Source organism: Momordica charantia (genome assembly GCF_013281855.1).
Source record: "Momordica charantia cultivar OHB3-1 chromosome 10 unlocalized genomic scaffold, Mcharantia_2.0 BLBB01000010.1, whole genome shotgun sequence".
Classification (NCBI taxonomy): Eukaryota; Viridiplantae; Streptophyta; class Magnoliopsida; order Cucurbitales; family Cucurbitaceae; genus Momordica; species Momordica charantia.
The window spans coordinates 3895097-3912832 of record NW_028275158.1 but is presented as its reverse complement, the minus strand read 5'-3'; the positions used below and the strand labels follow the sequence as shown (position 1 = coordinate 3912832).

Below are 17736 nucleotides of genomic sequence, written 5' to 3'. Positions count from 1 at the left end.
TAAGATGTCTCGACTATATTATTTTCATAAATTAAATATGTGTTACAATAAATGTAATATTATGTTTCTATTTTGCTATTTTTGTATTTCTAGTATAAAATGTGTTCTTTATGAAAAGAAGCCAACTTTGTGATAAATTTTGTCAAAAAGAGAAAAGAAGCTAACTTCTTTAAAACAAATATTTCAGTCTTTTGATAGGTTTATTTCAGTTTTTTTTTTAATAAATTTATGTCAGTTCTTCTATTTTTGCATAATAAAATAATTATTGAGTATCCTTCCCTTTTCTTTTGAAAAAATCCGTCTTAATTTAGAAAGACGACAAATCAAGTAAAATGAAACTAAGATTCTACCAAAACAATTAAATAAAATATAACAAATATGGAAAAAAAAATAGTAATTTATAAGTTTATAATAAATCATTATCTAAATTATCTAACAATTATTATATTTACAGTCAATAACTTAGTCAGTCATAAATCAACAATCATCAAATTTATAATTATTAATAAAATCTTTTGAAAATTGTGTAAAATATTTACGATTCTTTTAAACGTACATGTTTCAAGTAATTTATTAAAATACATATTTACAAACAATGTTAGCAAATGTTACTAGGAATTTGTGATTCTAGAGATAAATTGTGTAAAATCTGGAGGGAATTTTTTTTTTAAAAAATAATATATACAAAAAAACAATGGGAAAATGGTTTGAAAAGAAAGAAAAGTTATAGATCCCCACAATAGCGAATTCATCATATCTAAATAAAATAGAATCATAGAAAGAAAAACAAAACAAGCCAAAAATTAAAAATCCTTATTGAAGAAGCTAAACCCTTTCGTTTCCTTTTTACAATCAGTTTTTGTTCTTCATTGCAAAATTGACAAATACTCAGTTTCTCATCACAATCTTTCAACCACCACCACCACCGTCACCACCTCCACTGCCATGGCCGCAGCCATAAGACGGTTTCTCAAGCATGGCGCATGGGCCAACCGAGAAGTGGAGGGGACCCCGGCGGGGAAGCCTCTCGGCTGGGAGAGAAGAGGCTGAGTTCCACAAAAGTAGCAGTCCCCATTCCAGCTGAAGCTGCATCCTTTTCAAATGTTCTAAAAGAAATCGACCCCCGCTTGGTGGAGGCATCGGAGTTTCTGGCCGGGCTCATGTGGGAGGAGGTATCACCAAAACGGGGCTGGTTAGCAATGAGAGAGATAGTGTCATTGTGATCATCGATAGACCTTCGCCTTGACTCCAAATCCTGTAAATTGCCCAAAGCCAAAGAATCCGCAACCGGGAGGTAGACAAGCATGCATATACACAGTCCAGCACAACATAAAAGTACAAGAAAAGCTGAGAAAGTGAGAGCTTCAAATAAAAACTGCTCTGGTTTCCGCGAAACAGAAAAACCGAGTAATATAACCCGTATCGGGAGGAATCCTGAAACCGAGAATATCAATGTGTATACTCTCCTCTGCAAGTTCTTGTTGATGACCAGTTTCAAAATCTGCCTCCCAAGCCAAAATAAGTAGATGGTTAGGATGGTGGCAAAAAAGCCGAGGAGGATAGTACTCAGTAAAGGGTAAGTACAGAGAGCGATGTCCCGAACACCTTTCGAACTAGATACAGTTACAATGGTGGCTGCACTAGTAAAATATTTTGGCAGTTTATGAGCGTATCTGCTATCGTCGTTTAGTCGGGGTCCAATAAGTATAACAACAATCTGAAGAACAAACACTGGGAAGCAGTAGAGAAAAATATACCCTGCAGTTTTCCTGTTCCATTTGCGGCTGAGAATTCCGGACTCCATCTTTTGAAGGGGACCTCGAAGCAGAAACAAAAGTGTGAGGAATAGGCAAGGTTCTGCAAACCCGAGGTTCGAAACAATGTAACATTTGCAGACAGTTTCCTGCCATTTCAAGTCATGCAACAATCCCCCTTCTAGTCTCAAGAAACTTAGACGACTAATTTCACCAACACCCCACCAGATCAAAAACAAAATGAACGTAATTCGAATTATCCAAGGACCACTGAAGTAGCTGAGTTGAATGCAACCTTCACTATGAATACGAGACCGGAAGTAGCACGAGTAAATGATGCACAGTAAACCAAGAAGAATCAATAGGGCCACTAAACAGATCGTCACCACACCGAATGCATCGGCAGCAAATCTCGTCAGGGGCATTACTCGATGCACAGATTCCAAGCATACTCTCTGCCAGCATGGATACTAAGGACCTCTTATCGTTTATTAGCTTCCTTCCCACTTCTAATGAGAACAAAAGCAAAGCAACCCAGGATGGAAGATTTTCATAGAGTTCAAATTAACCACAAATTTCTGTAGGAGATGATAGTGGAACAATATTTGAAGCAGCAGTGATGAAGAACAATGCCCATGTTCACAACCAACCTTTGTATTCAAGCTCTAAGCATAACAGTCCATCTCGATCATCAGCACCAAAGTGGGATAAAATAAGAACAGAGAAGAAACTGCATATGGAGTTTGAATCAGGACAATGAAGAACAAATGGATTTTAATTTCAAAAAAAAGCAAGCAGAGATCACCAAGGAGAAGGTACACGTGATTTCCATATAGGTAATAGGCCTAAAGAGAAACTACAGCCTCAAGCTGCTTTAAACACTCCCCAAAAAACACTCTCAACTTTAAGTATACATGAGAAGGAGAAATAGATGGTGCAGGAAAAACTTGAAGCAATTGAGGAATTAACCTTATTACTCAATAAAAAATGTATACGCTAAAAGGAAAGGATGGAAAATATTGAGTACACAGAATAAATGGGAAGCAGAGGCAAGGCAAATAAATAATGATAAAATGTAATTAAACGAATTCCTATAGGATTTAACCAAACTTAGTATGCATCACAGTACAAAGTTTATCTTGAGATCAAGAGGGGGAAAAGGCATTGCCAACTTCCCAGGTAAACAAACATCCAGTACAAATGATAAAGAAACTAACAGATTTAGATAGGAACAAACCAGCTTTCAAACCCAAATGCGTTCAGTTTTCTAATAGGAGAAGACTCCTTAAATAAAAAACCATTACAGTCATAACACATAAAAACAACTTCCCGACCGATGTCAAGTCAGAAATTGGGATCCAGAATCTTGTAAAAATCTCACCTTGTTCGATGTTAAAACTTACGTACAAATATATCTGAGTCAAACGTTCTCTTAAGATTTATAGTTCCCAACTGTGTTACTCATAAAATAGTAATTGTATATAACCCTCGGAAGATTTACAAACTACTATGTAAATTTTGTCAAACTAATGTGGACATCCAGCAATAACTTACAAGAGTTAGATACAGTTTCATGTTCGAATTATTTTTACAGAAATGAATTTATATTAGTTTGAAAAATCCTATAAAAAATAAAGGAAAGTTACAATTACATGTTTAAACCAAACTAAATAATTGCAACTTATGAAAACTCAGAAATGAATTTTCATCATATGCAAAACACCCTTCATATAATAACCGGCATTGCTGGTCATAGTAGTATTTCGACAACACCTCGTGGTTCGAGATTCAAAATTAGATACAAAAGCAGGGTTTTACAAAACATTGAAAACCAAATCATGCCGAAAACGAAATGTAAAGGAAACATTAAAAAAAAATTAAAAATAATAAAAAAATTAAAACTTCACGTATGCAAGCCTAATTTGATAAACCCTTCCTCCTACAGATTGCCCACAATAAAAAATGCAGTCATTAAAAATTCTTCGCCAACAAGAAACTTCCAACAAATGCACAAATAACACGAACTGATACAACACGAACTGAAATAACGAATAAACACATTTTTCAAGGGGAAAAAATCAAATCATAACCATGATAAACCTTGCATGCTAGAAACGAAGTCAAAGGGAGAAAAAAATCAAAAGAACAAGAGCAATTACCACAAGAACAATACAAACAAAAGCACCAAAACAAAATGGCGCAAAACAAACCCCATGTCCAGTGATTGAGAAGGCGAAGATGCAAACCAAATCAAACGAAAAGTAGATCAATCAGAAGCTTACAGAGCGGAAAATCTTGATCTAGCATTCACGAATGGAGGTATCCAAGAATCACAGAAGAAACCAGAGAACCCTAATCCGCAGAGGGGAAAGAGAAGACGAAGGCTAGAGAGAGAAAGAGAGAGGGAGGAGAGAGGAGAGAGAGATAGAGAGAGAGAGAGGAGCGGGACAGAGAGAACGTAGTTAGGGGAATAGGTGAGTGGGACTTTGTTGGTGACAGGCTGTCTCCAGCTGCGCGTCTGAGCCTCCAGCTTAGGGTGAGAAGTTTGGTTCGTTGTTCTCGAGCCTACGTGGACGCTGTCGTGGCGGCGTTTGCGGCGACCCCTTCTTTGGGGGTTGTTTGGCTAATTGTGTATCGTATCCTGTGCTCCGGTTTAGAATAATGCTATCCGGGATTCGAAATAACCTTTCTTTGGTTCCTTCCTTGTACGTTAGATTCCAAATATGCCAACGGGGATTTCTTTCGGACTCCTAAATTTACTCGTATTGTTTATGCTGTAATCCCTAACCTTTTAAATTTTTTTATTAAAAAATTTTCAATTAATTCCTTCTCGAATATGTTAAAATTTGTCAATTGAAAATTGAGGTGTTGTTAAATTATTGTTTTCAGAATAGAAAGTTGACATGTCATTAAATTATTATTTTTTAAATATATTAAAATTTTGTGGACAAGTTGTGTCTTCTTCTAAGTAAGATTTGGAGTATTTGTTGGAAATTTATATACAATATTAAATATATTATAACTCATCAAATTAAATTTTTAAGTCGATGAATTTACTTGTACATAATAAGAAATATCATAGTCAACTTAAGCATAGATTAACTAGTTAAGGTATTTATTTTCCATCCAGAAATGGTGAGTTTGAATCTTCTTTCCAACATATTGTATTAAAAAAAAAGGCAATATTGTATTTGAATCTCAATTAACCTATAATTACTTATTTGGAAAAATCTGTTTGGATCGATAGATCTACTTTCAAGTTATAATATTTGAATTTCTAATACTGAATAATATGTTAATTTTCAAGTGTGGCATAAAACTGATAGTGGAAAACAAATATAAAATGACAAATTAATACCAAACTTGAAACTTTACGATAAAATTACCAAAAATAGAATGGTTGTATTGTTTTTTCTCGAACAAGTATGAATAATGTTCACATATTTAATTTTTATGAGTTGGAACAAACCGTATGAATGTTTTACAATCCAATTTTGAAATAAGCCGGTTCTTTTCGGGTTGACTTGACGACATTTTCATTACATTTCAAAACAACCAATTATATATATATATATATATATATATATATATATATATATATTACTAATGAGAACATATTATTAATAATAACTCATTTAAAAAGGGTAAAATTATTATTTATTAATTTATATATTTTGTGAACTTTTATTATTATTCTGATTTTTTCAAAATATTTCTATTCACATTTTCATAAAATCGAGACATCAAACTATGTATTTAATCAATAATGATATTTAAAATATTAGTCTATATAATTGTATAATGTAGGTGATAAGATTTATATTTTAGTATTTGTTAGGATCGTTTTAAGTATAATAATTTTTAAAATTATTTACGAAATGTGTTTTTAACCTCATTGATAAATTTCAAAATTCAAATTTGGTACTATTTTGATTTATGTATTTTTAAAAGATAATGATTTTGATCATTGAGAACATAAATCCTTTAATGCATATTCACCGTCTCAATAAATTTATTGAATGTATTTTTGTGTTTAAATTATGACCAGAATAACAAGATAAAAGATAGGTTAAAACACTATTTTGGTACGTGCTTTCAATTTTAGCTCATTTTGATTCCTTTAATTTTTACGTTAGTCAATTGTCAAAATATCAATTTGGTCCTTTTACTTTTACAAATCAATGACATTTTTTTATCCTTGTTTGCAAAAATTTAACACGGTTTATATACACAATGTTATCATTTAGTATAAAGTTAAGGCTACATCTAAAGAAATATGTGCACTATAACATCATGTTGAAATTGTGGTTAAAAAAATAATAATAATCAAAACCACAACTTTTTTAAAGTATTGGGTAAAAGCAAAAGTTTCGAAAGTACAATTGCATAGAAAAAATTTAAAAAATACAAGAACTTATATTTTAAAAATACAAGACCATGGTGAAGAAAAAATGCATAATACCAAGATGATTTTAATCTAAACAAATAAAACGAAGGGACATAATGACTGTAGGTCTCCTAAAAAACGACGTGTGTAAAAATAGACATGAAGACAAATTTTAAAAGAAATAAATAATTAAATAATTTGATAAAAAAATATTACTATGATTTTTGAGAGAAACTGAGAGTATCAACTCGGACGTTGAAGTGGAACTGTGTTGTTCCACCAAATGTATCTTTTGCATTTCAAAGTTACTTGGACTCAAATTAATAAAGTTGGAAAAGTGTATTGATCAAAATACTGTACAAATTGATATTTTATTTAAGCTTATTTCAAGAATTTCTGAAAATAGTGCGGTAGAGATTAAGAGAGGTGAAAGGTCAAGTTGGGTAAAAATTAAAAAGAAAAAAGAAACCAATCTCCCTATTCAAATAGCACAAATAAAGAGTAGTTTGCACATTATCTTTGGATATAGCTTCAAAATTTGAGTCATTAAGATGTTTAAGAAAGTTCAAAACGATGTTAAAACTCTTTAACTTGCAAGTATCTTGTCATAATCAAATAGTGTTTATTGATATGTTAGGTATAATACTATTTAATAATTTCATATTCTTCATATTCTTCCACGTATATTAAGTTCATGGTGATCTTGCCAAAACCAACATAGCTAAATGGTAATTGACATATATCTCCAATCAAAACTTCATAGTGACCTTAAACACTTTATTTAAAATATAAAAGTAAATTTTTAAAAGTTTACCATTTTTTTTTTCTTGAAATAACAAGTTAGGATGAAATGGATAAATAGCATAAACATTAAAGACTAAATTATATATATTTTACATTTTTCTAAAATATTTTCATCAGTCTTTTCTTGAGGTAGGAATCTCAATCACCAACGGGAACAAATTTGTTTAAAAAAACAATCCCATGATATATGCATAGCTGCCTAAGTTTCCATGCATGATTTTGCACATAAAAGAGTGAGCATTTGCAAATAATTAAGTCAATGAACCTTTTACTTGTGGTTTTCTAGCCTTTATACTTCACAAACTTGTTGTAGTAAACTTGTAAGGTAGTTTTTGTATAATATATATCGTACTCTCGTGTAAAATAGATTAATGAACTTTTAATTATTTGTTTAATATATTACTGTGGTTAAATCTATCAATTTAATATTCATGTAACACGTTAACTATATTATTTAAGAAATACACAATGAGTTTGTTTATAGTGAAATTTGATTGTTGGAAGAACCAGCTGAATTTGTTTCATTAAGTGCAGAGAAAACATAGTGAAAGAAAAATCTATGACGTTCAAATCAGTATACTCTACGATATGATCTTAGATAGAGCAACCAAATTCACGTATACATACTTATGGAGTCTGTCTTTGTATTTATAGACGTTGATAGGTAGGTCCCACTCATCAGGACTGCAAGATTTCTGACACGAGACATGCAATAATGAATGAACAGTCGAGGGCAGTTTCATTGTACACCTCGACTCGAGTTTTACCGAGACCAGAGTGTGATTGAAGTTCTTTGGTATGATTCATCGACTATGTTGCATGAAGTGTTATTCCAATAACCTCTCTACTTTGTTAACACTTGTTTTATGTGTGTCCAAAATTTCAATGGCATAAGTGTTAAGGACACAATAAGTTAACACATTAGATTTTAGAAATAGAAAAAGAGGAGAGAGAAAGTGAAAGAAAACAAACTTTAATTGATAATTAAAAAAAAAAAAATCCTTCAAACGGGGCTCTTACTTCACTTCCACTTTCCCCCCACTTTACGACCGACCGAAGACGCCGAGAGAAATCTCCTGAGACCGATTTTTCCAATCCGATTCAACACACCGTAGAATCATGAGCAACGAATAGTATGTCATACTTCAATTCAGTTCTTCATTTTTCGCTTTAAATCGAACTCTTCATTTATCTTATCTGTTGTTTATTTTTTTTTTCTCCTTCTGCAGTGATTATTTGTTCAAGCTTTTGTTAATCGGCGACTCGTCGGTGGGAAAATCGTGTCTGCTTCTCAGATTTGCAGTGAGTCGATTGTTGGCCTTTTGATATCTGACGTTTCTTCTTTAATTTCATCTGTTTATGTGTCAGACTGTGGAAATGAGTGACGATTTAGGGCTTTATGTCGTGTTTTTTTTCCTCTTCTGTCTTTATGAGTACGGCAAAAGGTTAATTGCTTTGTTTTTGTTTTCCCTGATTTTTCAGGATGATTCTTATGTGGATAGCTATATAAGTACAATTGGAGTTGATTTCGTAAGTCTTGAAACCGTTTCCGTTTAATTGATTATATATGGAGCTTTTATGAGCCATTGCTTGTGAATTTTGCTTCTTTACGACTAATCTTCTGTAATTTTCAGAAAATCAGAACTGTGGAACTGGATGGAAAGACCATTAAGCTCCAGATTGTGAGTAGGCTTGAATAGTTTCTTATTTGATAATTTTCCTTTCTTATTCGTAGATTGTGTTTTTCTTTGCTGTGTAATTAAACGTGCAGCGATAGCTTCGTTAGAGGAAGCTGCTTTTCTGTCCTGGTTTCAGATACTTTCTAAAATATTGCTTTGCATCTATTCAGTTCAGTTGTATGTTCCATATTTATTTAGGAAAAAAGAGCATACAGAAAACTTCTCAGTTGCATGTTTAATGTGATCCGATTGCTATTACTTTATTGTGCTCGGACTAAAATTAAGGCCATATTGGATTAGAAAAGCTATCGAATGGTATTGATATCCCTTGAATTTTCTTTTTCAATTTCTCTAGGTTTTAATATGATAATATGAAATTCAAATTTCAAAGTAGCATATTTAAGTTTCAGACACCATCAATCGTGTAGGTAAGTAGGCTGTTAAATCACATGCTTTGACTGAAATAGGTTGTGATGTTGCTACTTTATTAGTTTCTATCTTAATTCATACATTTGTGCCAGATTCCGTCTTCTATGCAAGTCTACCTGACAGAAAAGTGGTGTAATTATTAACAGATGAACAGGAAACAGTGGATAATGTTGCGATGCAAATTGTTAGAGACATGATAGTGAACATGCACTCTCACTTACCATTATTGTTGACTGGCCAATCCACTTTTTTCTGCCTTACTTTTTTTACAAAAGCTGAATTCTTAATCATTTCAAGGACCGAACGAAAGCCAATTGGATATACAGAAGACTTGACTGGTTCTATTGTTTTATTCATTTAGTGGGATACTGCTGGTCAGGAAAGATTCAGGACTATAACAAGCAGCTATTACAGAGGTGCACATGGAATAATTGTAAGAATCTTGCCTACTGAATTCAGGGACCAAAAGATTTGTATGGAATTTTTACAAGATCTCTCTCTCACTTGTTCTCAGTCTGTAATTTTCTAATTTTTGATTGGAAGATTCTGTTCAAAATTTCAAATGTCATGTTGTCATTAGCCTTATTAGCCCTTAAGCCAATATCTAAGAAAAGTTGGGAGGATGCGTTCTGATCTCTTCTTAATGTAGCTTGCCTAGAAAGCAAACTCGCGATTGTATTGTTTGTTTTTGTCAGGTTTATTATTTGAAATTTTTATTAAAGAAATGTCTCATCATTACAATTTTTTTTTTAATTGCGACAGATTGTTTATGATGTCACTGAGATGGAGAGCTTTAACAATGTCAAGCAATGGCTGAACGAGATTGATAGATATGCTAATGACAGCGTATGCAAGCTTTTAGTAGGGAATAAGTGTGATTTAGTTGAGAACAAGGTTGTTGACACACAGACAGCAAAGGTATTGTTTTTATTTTAGCTGTGTTGTAGTTTTTAATCTTTAACTCTTTTTCTTTCTTTTTTCCTTTGAGATTTCAACTGAGAGTTGCTTCCACTTTTTGGTTATCAGTACGAGCAGTCTGACAATATGTCTGTGTTTTCATACCACAATTGATTTTTCCCTGTATTACAACTCACAAGTGATACATATCATCCATATGATTAGTCATGGACATGAATTTAAAAGGACTTCAAAATTCAGTTAAGTCTTTTCAGCCATATTTGATTGCATGATCCCTTTGATTATGATGATTTTTAAAATGAATGTATTATGTGACTACTCCGTCTAGTATCATTAGTTTTAGGTCCTTGCCACTATCTCTCTCATGCATTTGCAGAAACATAAGCATGATATGCAATCCCCCCCTTCTCCACCTCCTTGCTTCTCCTTGGCCTTCCCCTAATAATATAAAGAAGATAAGCCAACATAATACTTGATAAAATTTGTCGTAATTTCCTCTTGTGGATGGACTTTTAGGCACTTGCAGATGAGCTTGGAATCCCTTTTCTAGAGACCAGTGCGAAAGACTCGATCAACGTGGAGCAAGCTTTCTTAACTATGGCTGCTGAAATAAAGAAAAAGTAAAGACCATTCTACCTGTTACTTCTCGTATTATAATATTGGGGCATGGTGTATTCTGCTCGGGTATCTGGCTTTAGCTCCTTCGACATCATTGAAAAATTCAATATGATAGTTGATTCAAATTCAAAGTGCTGTCTGGATTAAAGTGGACTTTTTCATTAGCATAATGTTGAATTTCTCTCTTCTTATGTTTAATTTCTGACGTTTCAAAATCTATATAGAATGGGGAGCCAGCCAAGTTCCACCAAGTCGTCAGGGACCGTGCAAATGAAGGGGCAGCCAATTGAGCAAAAGAGCAGCTGTTGCAGTTGAGCACTTCCTCACGGCTAAATTATGTGATGGTAAAATCTGTAAGTTCACGGGCTCTTAAAGTAGATGAAATTGTCTTTTAATTTCTGTTGGCTCATGGATCTCTCTGTAACTGTTCATTATTCTCTGTTTGAATCTTGATGTGTATAAATGCTATGTGACAGTCAACTTTGGATATTATCTCTCTTTCTCTCTTCTAATTATATTTATTTACCAAGTTGGGAGTGAAGAATCAGTGCAGTTTGGAGGGGAAAAGTCATTCATGTTTGGGCAAAGGCTAGATATTCACTGAGAATGGTTGTTTTAACTGTTGAAGCTTGAAAACTGTCACATGTTAGTTCTGTGATGTTTGAGCCTCATCACTATTGGTCGGTTTAGCACGTCTCTACTTAGGGCTCAGATGATGGTTGTCTCAACTTGAACTATGGGGTACGACTATTGTCTTATCACATGTGACTCGAGTTCGAACTTATCTTACCCTCATGTTTAACTATAGACCCTTGACCCTCATGTTTAACTATAGACCCTTGATTACAATGGGATTGATTCACCAACTAAACACTTAAAAACTTATAAATGGAATTCTTTATGGCCATTTTGGATACAGGCTCCTTAATCCTCACACGATTACAAAAATTCTAATGTTTTATTTCCTCGTCTATCAAATTGACAATGAAATTTTACCCTTATGTTAAAGCGTGGTAAGTTAATATATGTTGGGAATGCCATCGAGTCATTGAAGTTTCATATTGACTAAGGAAGAGGAAGATCATGGATATATAAGTAAGGGACAATCTCTATTAATTAGGTCTTTGGGTGATAGCAAAAGCTAAATCATGAGTACTTGTGTCTAAAGTAGACAATTTGAGAGATCTCGTTGAAGCTTGGTGGTCTCTAACAATGTATGTCGATATTAGAGTAGAAAATCATGTTTTTTTTTCAACTCACATTATATGACTTCTATCCCAACTAGTGTAGATAGTAATCTTTCAAGTTTCGGGTTTGGTAATTTGAAGTCTAGTTATGTTATATTGGTCCATAATCTTTACCTCGACTATCTAAAGGAGATATGGAACATTTTTATTTAAAAAAAGCATAATTGGTAATTACAAAATACTTTTTTAGTTAATTTAATTACTATTTTACAAAAATAATAATATGATATGTTCTCCTACTCAACAAATTAATTATTGTATATAAGTGTATATAATAGTTAGAGAAAGGATTACAAATTTATTAATGTTGTCTTAATAATTCATTAACATCTAAGAGCTATTATGCTTATTTTCTTGGAGAAAGTATGTTACATAAATTTAAAAATGCAATTAATAGAATCTTAATGTTATTTTAATAATTCCTTGACATTTAAGGTCTGTTATGGTTATTTTCTTATATTTCGTAAATTAAAAATGCAATTAATAGAATGCTTTTGCTGTACGTAAGTGATATTTTACTTTTCTTTTTTTTCACATTCAATAGAATGCTTTTGAAATTATTTAAAATTAAATGTGACTTTAAATCTTCTTCTTTCAAGATCTCATGAATTTTTAGATTCTAAACATCTAAACCAAATGCCACCCAAGATATCATGAATTTTTGGGTGGCATTTTTTTTTTGAATTTTTTATTCATAAAGTATGATCATTTTATTTTCAATATTCAAAGATTTTCAAATCTTACCAATCAAAACCATATAATATCTTTTTTACAGTATTTAACATATGTGATCTAAAATAATTTCTTATAATAAACCTAAAAAAGGTAAAAATGTTTTACAATCTTTAAATTTTATTTGGAATTTACAAATATATATTAAATAAGTAAATAAATAAGGATCATTATGAAAAGAATTTAAAATATATACAGGTGAATAAATAATTTGATGCTAACACTAGTAAAGCTCAAACATTCAACAAAATTTTAATCTAATTCATATGTTTTTTTTGTTTGTCAAGTTCAAAAATTAGAGGGTTTAATTGAATTATCTGCCTTATTGGCTTCATAATGATAACCTAAATTATCAAAGGCTAATACCTATATATTAAAGATAACAAAAAAGAATATTTATATATTTATTTTATTTCATCCAAAATGTTATTTTATTTTTATTTTCACAACCTGGCCTGGTCAGTATCTAGCATATTTTTCTCTACAATTAGTAAAATTATTTATTTGATTTGAAAATATGTTTTTGAATTGCTATGATACAAAAAGGTGTATAGAAATTCATCACTACAATTTTAATGATTATTTACAAGTCTGTTATTTTGTGTTCAAATTTTGGTTTCTAAAGTTTATCATTATTTATCATTTGGTATTTAAAATTTTATTTTAAGTATTCGAGTTTTAATAAGTTACAGATTTTCTTTTAGTATTCTCATCCAATTATTTACAAGTCTGTTATTATGTTTTCATATATTAATACTATCACGTTATGAAATATTAGAACTATATATCATATAATTTTCAAGTTACACTTTAAACCATTAATAATTAGACTTGCCAACTAGAGCATAACTCAGGCCGGTTAAAACAATGTATCCAGAGTTGAGAGTTCGAATCTCCATCCTTATATGTTGTACTAAAAAGTAATAATAAATAAATAATTGGACTTGAAACTTATGAACATAAGAGATTAATATTGAACTCCTAAAATTGTAAGAAAATATTGAAAACATTATAAAATATTTAGACTTAAACTAATATATATTTTGTTTAAGAATATGTTAAAAATATATATTTCTGATAGGAGCGATATGCATGCATTAAAGGAGTACAAATAAAATATTGTATACTCATAGAGGGTAAATATAAAACATTCTATAACTTTAAAACATTATTAAAGAATAATATTAAATTTTCATTAATATATCAATATTTTCAATATAGAAGTTTCACCTCAGCATTACTACGAATTTATTGATTTTTAGATCTAAATTTTAGATATATTATCGTCAAAATTTTAAACTCTTGTTTTTGTTTGTTTGTTTTTTTAATACAGTTTATAATTAATATATGGCAATTTTATAAAAAAATTTGTTGGGTTAATAATTTCGGGCATGGAGCCCAAACGAATATGCGACCCGACCCAGAAGCATCTTATAGCGCTTACAAAACCCTAGTTTCCTCACTCAATATAGTCTCTCATTGTACGCCCTTCTCTCAGGCATCCCTCCTGCTCTCGGAAGAACGCTCGCCCTCACAGGTCTCTCTCTCCCATCTTCATCTCCTAATTCTGTACTGAATCATGTTTGTTTCAGCTTCAGCGCTGAATCTGTTCAATATGAAGTTGAATTGTTTATGTACTTCTTTCAGTAACTGACTGTTTGTTTGCTATTTGGTCAGATCTGTTTTTAGAGCGAAAACGTTTTTTCCGCGAAGCGATGGCTCTGGTGAGTGTTTATCATCACTTCTATTGGCTGTTTGTTGTATTTTCGTGCTGTGTTTTTGACGTTTTTCTTGCTGCGAAATTGTTCGGCAATGGCAGGATTTTGCCATCTGATGTTTCCGGATCTGCTTTGAACTGCTATTTTTCGACGTTTTGCCGTTTTGTTCGATGGGTTTTAGGGAAATAAAAGAAGTCATTATTTTGATCTTTGAGGCGAAGGATTTCAATTTTAGTTTTATTTTAAGTGTGTTTTGAACTTTGTATCTTTCTTTGGAGTATGATTTTCTGAAATCTATGTCTGTTAAAAGTTGTTTTTCTTTGATATTCTGTTTACTTTTGAAATTTAAAAGCGTTTTGCGTTGACTTACGTTGCAAAAATAGTTGCTTTATTTTTATTTTTGATGATTATTTATTGCACATTTTGCGTTGAATTTCAGCCTTTCTTGTTCTTGGGTTTCTACCGATTGAGAGTTTTAAAACCATACGAGAGTTAGTTATTAATCCTAATTTCAGGCTTCTTGCACGCCAAGAACACTTTTTTTTTATGATTGCAATTGGATTTGGATGGCCAGTTTTTCTCTTTTACCTCTGAATTTTCTAGTCCTCTGTCAAAAGGATACTGTAATTGTTGCAACTTCCTTTGCATATAGAATTTATTTTTAAAAGGTTGAATCCACGTTATGTTATTTTTTTTTTAATTTCAGAGTAGCTTTGATAGGTTCTCAATATATGTTTGTTGATTTTTGCAGGTCTTGCATTCTTGGAAGTCAAACAAAAATGCTTTCAAAGCTCAAATTGCTGGAGAATACAATGGTGTTAAAGTTGACATTGTCCCAGATTTTACAATGGGCGTAAGCAATAAGACACCTGAATTTCTCAAAATGAATCCGATTGGGAAGGTAAACAAATATCCCCTGGATGCCCTGGACATCTTTTTGTCTTAAGAGATGGTACAATTATTTGTACTATAGTTCATTTGTGGGTAAATATTCTAAAAATTAGTTAACTTAACATTTTTTAGGTTCCTGTGCTGGAAACACCTGATGGTGCTGTCTTTGAAAGCAATGCTATTGCTCGCTATGGTAATTGCATCTTTTCTATGGGAGAGACTTTATATCTGGGCAGATGAGTTAAATGGAAATCTCTCTTTTTCTTTTATTTTATACTCATTTTCTTCTGTTATTATTACAGTTGCTCGCTTGAAGGACAGTGGCTTATTTGGCTCTTCCTCGATCGATTATGTAAGATCCTCCATTGTTTTTATTGGTCTTGATTATTCAATTTCCCTCTTCTATTATTATTATTATTATTATTATTACTGTTTTTGAGTTCTCCCGCTTGTATTATTATGAAGGTGTTTGCTATAATTATCAAACCTTTTCATTGTTTCAGGGACACGTTGAACAATGGATCGATTTCTCCTCATTGGAAATTGATACTTATATTTTGACTATACTCAGGCCTAGATTTGGATATGGTGTTTACGATGCTGCTGTAAGTTGGATTTCACTTTTATTTCTACTTTCAGTCGGTTTTATTTACCAATTTGTTCAATTATCTGTAAAGGCATCTGTTGATTCCAATCGAGAAATGTTTAAGGTGTCAATTTTATTCTCTTGGATTTGTGGGTTTCCAATTTCACTATTCTAACCCGTGTAATTTTTTATTATTTCATGGATGACTGAAAATTTTCAACATCTCTGGTTGATTTCTCTGGCATATGACTTATGCTATATTTTATTTTCCTCTTGAAGGCAGAGGAAGCTGCCAATACTGCTCTAAAGCGAGCTTTGGCTGCTTTGAACACTCACCTTGCTTCAAACACATACCTCGTTGGACATTCTGTGACACTGGCTGATATCATCATGACATGCAATCTGTACTTCGGATTCACTTATTGGTTTACTAAAAGCTTTTCTTCCGAGTTCCCTCATGTAGAGAGGTACTTCTGGACATTGGTAAATCAACCAAATTTCAAAAAGATAATGGGTGAGGTGAAGCAAGCAGATGCTGTTCTACCGTTGAAAAAACCCGAAGAGGCTGCTGCAGATGCCAAGCCAAAGGCTAAGGATGAGCCCAAGAAACAAGAAGAGAAGCCCAAGGCCGCAGCTGCTGAGGAAGAGGAGGCACCAAAACCCAAGGCCAAAAATCCTCTTGACCTGCTTCCTCCCAGTAAGATGATTTTGGACGAGTGGAAACGTCTCTACTCGAACACAAAAACTAACTTCCGCGAGGTTGCAATCAAAGGTATGATTGAACTGAATAAGTTGAAGGAAAGGTAGCCTGTTTTCCCTTGAAGAATTGTATGATTGAAACTGTCTACTTTATCTTACGTGATGCAGGATTCTGGGACATGTATGACCCTGAAGGCTACTCCCTTTGGTTCTGTGACTACAAGTACAACGACGAGAATACTGTTTCATTTGTGACATTGAACAAAGTCAGCGGATTTCTCCAGAGGATGGATCTTGCTCGCAAGTATGCATTCGGAAAGATGCTCGTGATCGGATCAGAGGCACCCTTTAAGGTTAAGGGGCTATGGCTTTTCCGCGGACAGGAAATCCCGAAATTTGTGATGGACGAGTGCTACGACATGGAACTGTACGAGTGGAAGAAGGTCGATATCTCTGATGAAGCCCAGAAGGAGAGGGTAAACCAAATGATTGAAGACCAGGAGCCATTCGAGGGAGAAGCTCTTTTGGATGCCAAATGCTTCAAGTAAGAAGTAGAGGAACAGCCAAAAGGACTGACTTTGGGAGGAAGGTTTCTGTGAACTTTTTGGGTCGATTTTGTTTTAATGTTGTCTTTTGAAGTAGATTTTGTCCTTTTTTATTTATTTGAGGCAAACTGAACCCACCCCTTTTTTATTTAAAATTTCTAGCCATTTGGCTTTATCGAGTGCTGTTATGATTTATAGTACTTTCTTGTTCCCCATTTGATTTTTTTTGAGTATGATTAACTTTTCTAGAAATGATGTTTTGCTCAAATTATAGCAAGAGGTATACATCCTTGTCTGTTTCAAGGAAAATTTCTTGAATGCCCAAAATATGGCATTATCATAAATTTCGGATTTGCCTATGTGGTACAGAACAAGCATGGTATTAATAGAGGTTGGGTCGGTCACTTAGACAGAGAGTATGAAGTTATTTGTTAGATAGTCTTCATTTTAGATTTTGAGTTCCAGGACCTGTGTTCGGTAACATTTCTGTTTTTGTTTCTCATTTCTAATCTTTTAAGAAATTTAAGCATTTTGTAATTAATTATATTTTATATTTTTTTTAGGAATATTCTCAAAATTGTATTATAGAAATGGTGGAAATGACCGGAATAAGTTTCTTATTTCTTATTTTTATTTTCAATTTGTTTCAAAACAAAATAAAAAGATGATTTTAACGGAGCCCTTATTTTCTTAAATGAGTTGTTATCAGTTTAGTGTTTATGGGTTCTT

At 32.5% G+C, this 17736-nt stretch overlaps 3 protein-coding genes across 3 annotated transcripts; 2 read left to right on the top strand and 1 right to left on the bottom strand.

Moving 5' to 3' along the window:
- Window positions 1–794: 794 nt before the first annotated feature.
- LOC111008349 (plasminogen activator inhibitor) lies at window positions 795–4210 on the bottom strand. Its single transcript, XM_022281009.2, has 2 exons — window positions 4037–4210; window positions 795–2484 (listed from the first exon to the last, which is right to left on the bottom strand). The coding sequence occupies exon 2, from the start codon at window positions 2177–2179 to the stop codon at window positions 971–973; it is 1209 nt and encodes a 402-aa protein (XP_022136701.1). The 5' UTR covers window positions 2180–2484; window positions 4037–4210; the 3' UTR covers window positions 795–970.
- A 3709-nt stretch (window positions 4211–7919) lies between these two features.
- ATFP8 (Ras-related small GTP-binding family protein) lies at window positions 7920–11081 on the top strand. The gene is made up of 8 exons (XM_022281219.2): window positions 7920–8078; window positions 8175–8247; window positions 8428–8475; window positions 8580–8627; window positions 9415–9486; window positions 9816–9971; window positions 10488–10591; window positions 10814–11081. Exons 1-8 carry the CDS (start codon window positions 8065–8067, stop codon window positions 10902–10904), a joined length of 606 nt encoding a protein of 201 aa, XP_022136911.1. The 5' UTR covers window positions 7920–8064; the 3' UTR covers window positions 10905–11081.
- Window positions 11082–13993: 2912 nt separating this feature from the next.
- LOC111008338 (elongation factor 1-gamma 3) lies at window positions 13994–17207 on the top strand. The gene is made up of 8 exons (XM_022280994.2): window positions 13994–14105; window positions 14246–14292; window positions 15038–15187; window positions 15310–15370; window positions 15480–15529; window positions 15681–15782; window positions 16043–16535; window positions 16631–17207. Exons 2-8 carry the CDS (start codon window positions 14284–14286, stop codon window positions 17008–17010), a joined length of 1245 nt encoding a protein of 414 aa, XP_022136686.1. The 5' UTR covers window positions 13994–14105; window positions 14246–14283; the 3' UTR covers window positions 17011–17207.
- The last annotated feature ends 529 nt before the right edge of the window (window positions 17208–17736 follow it).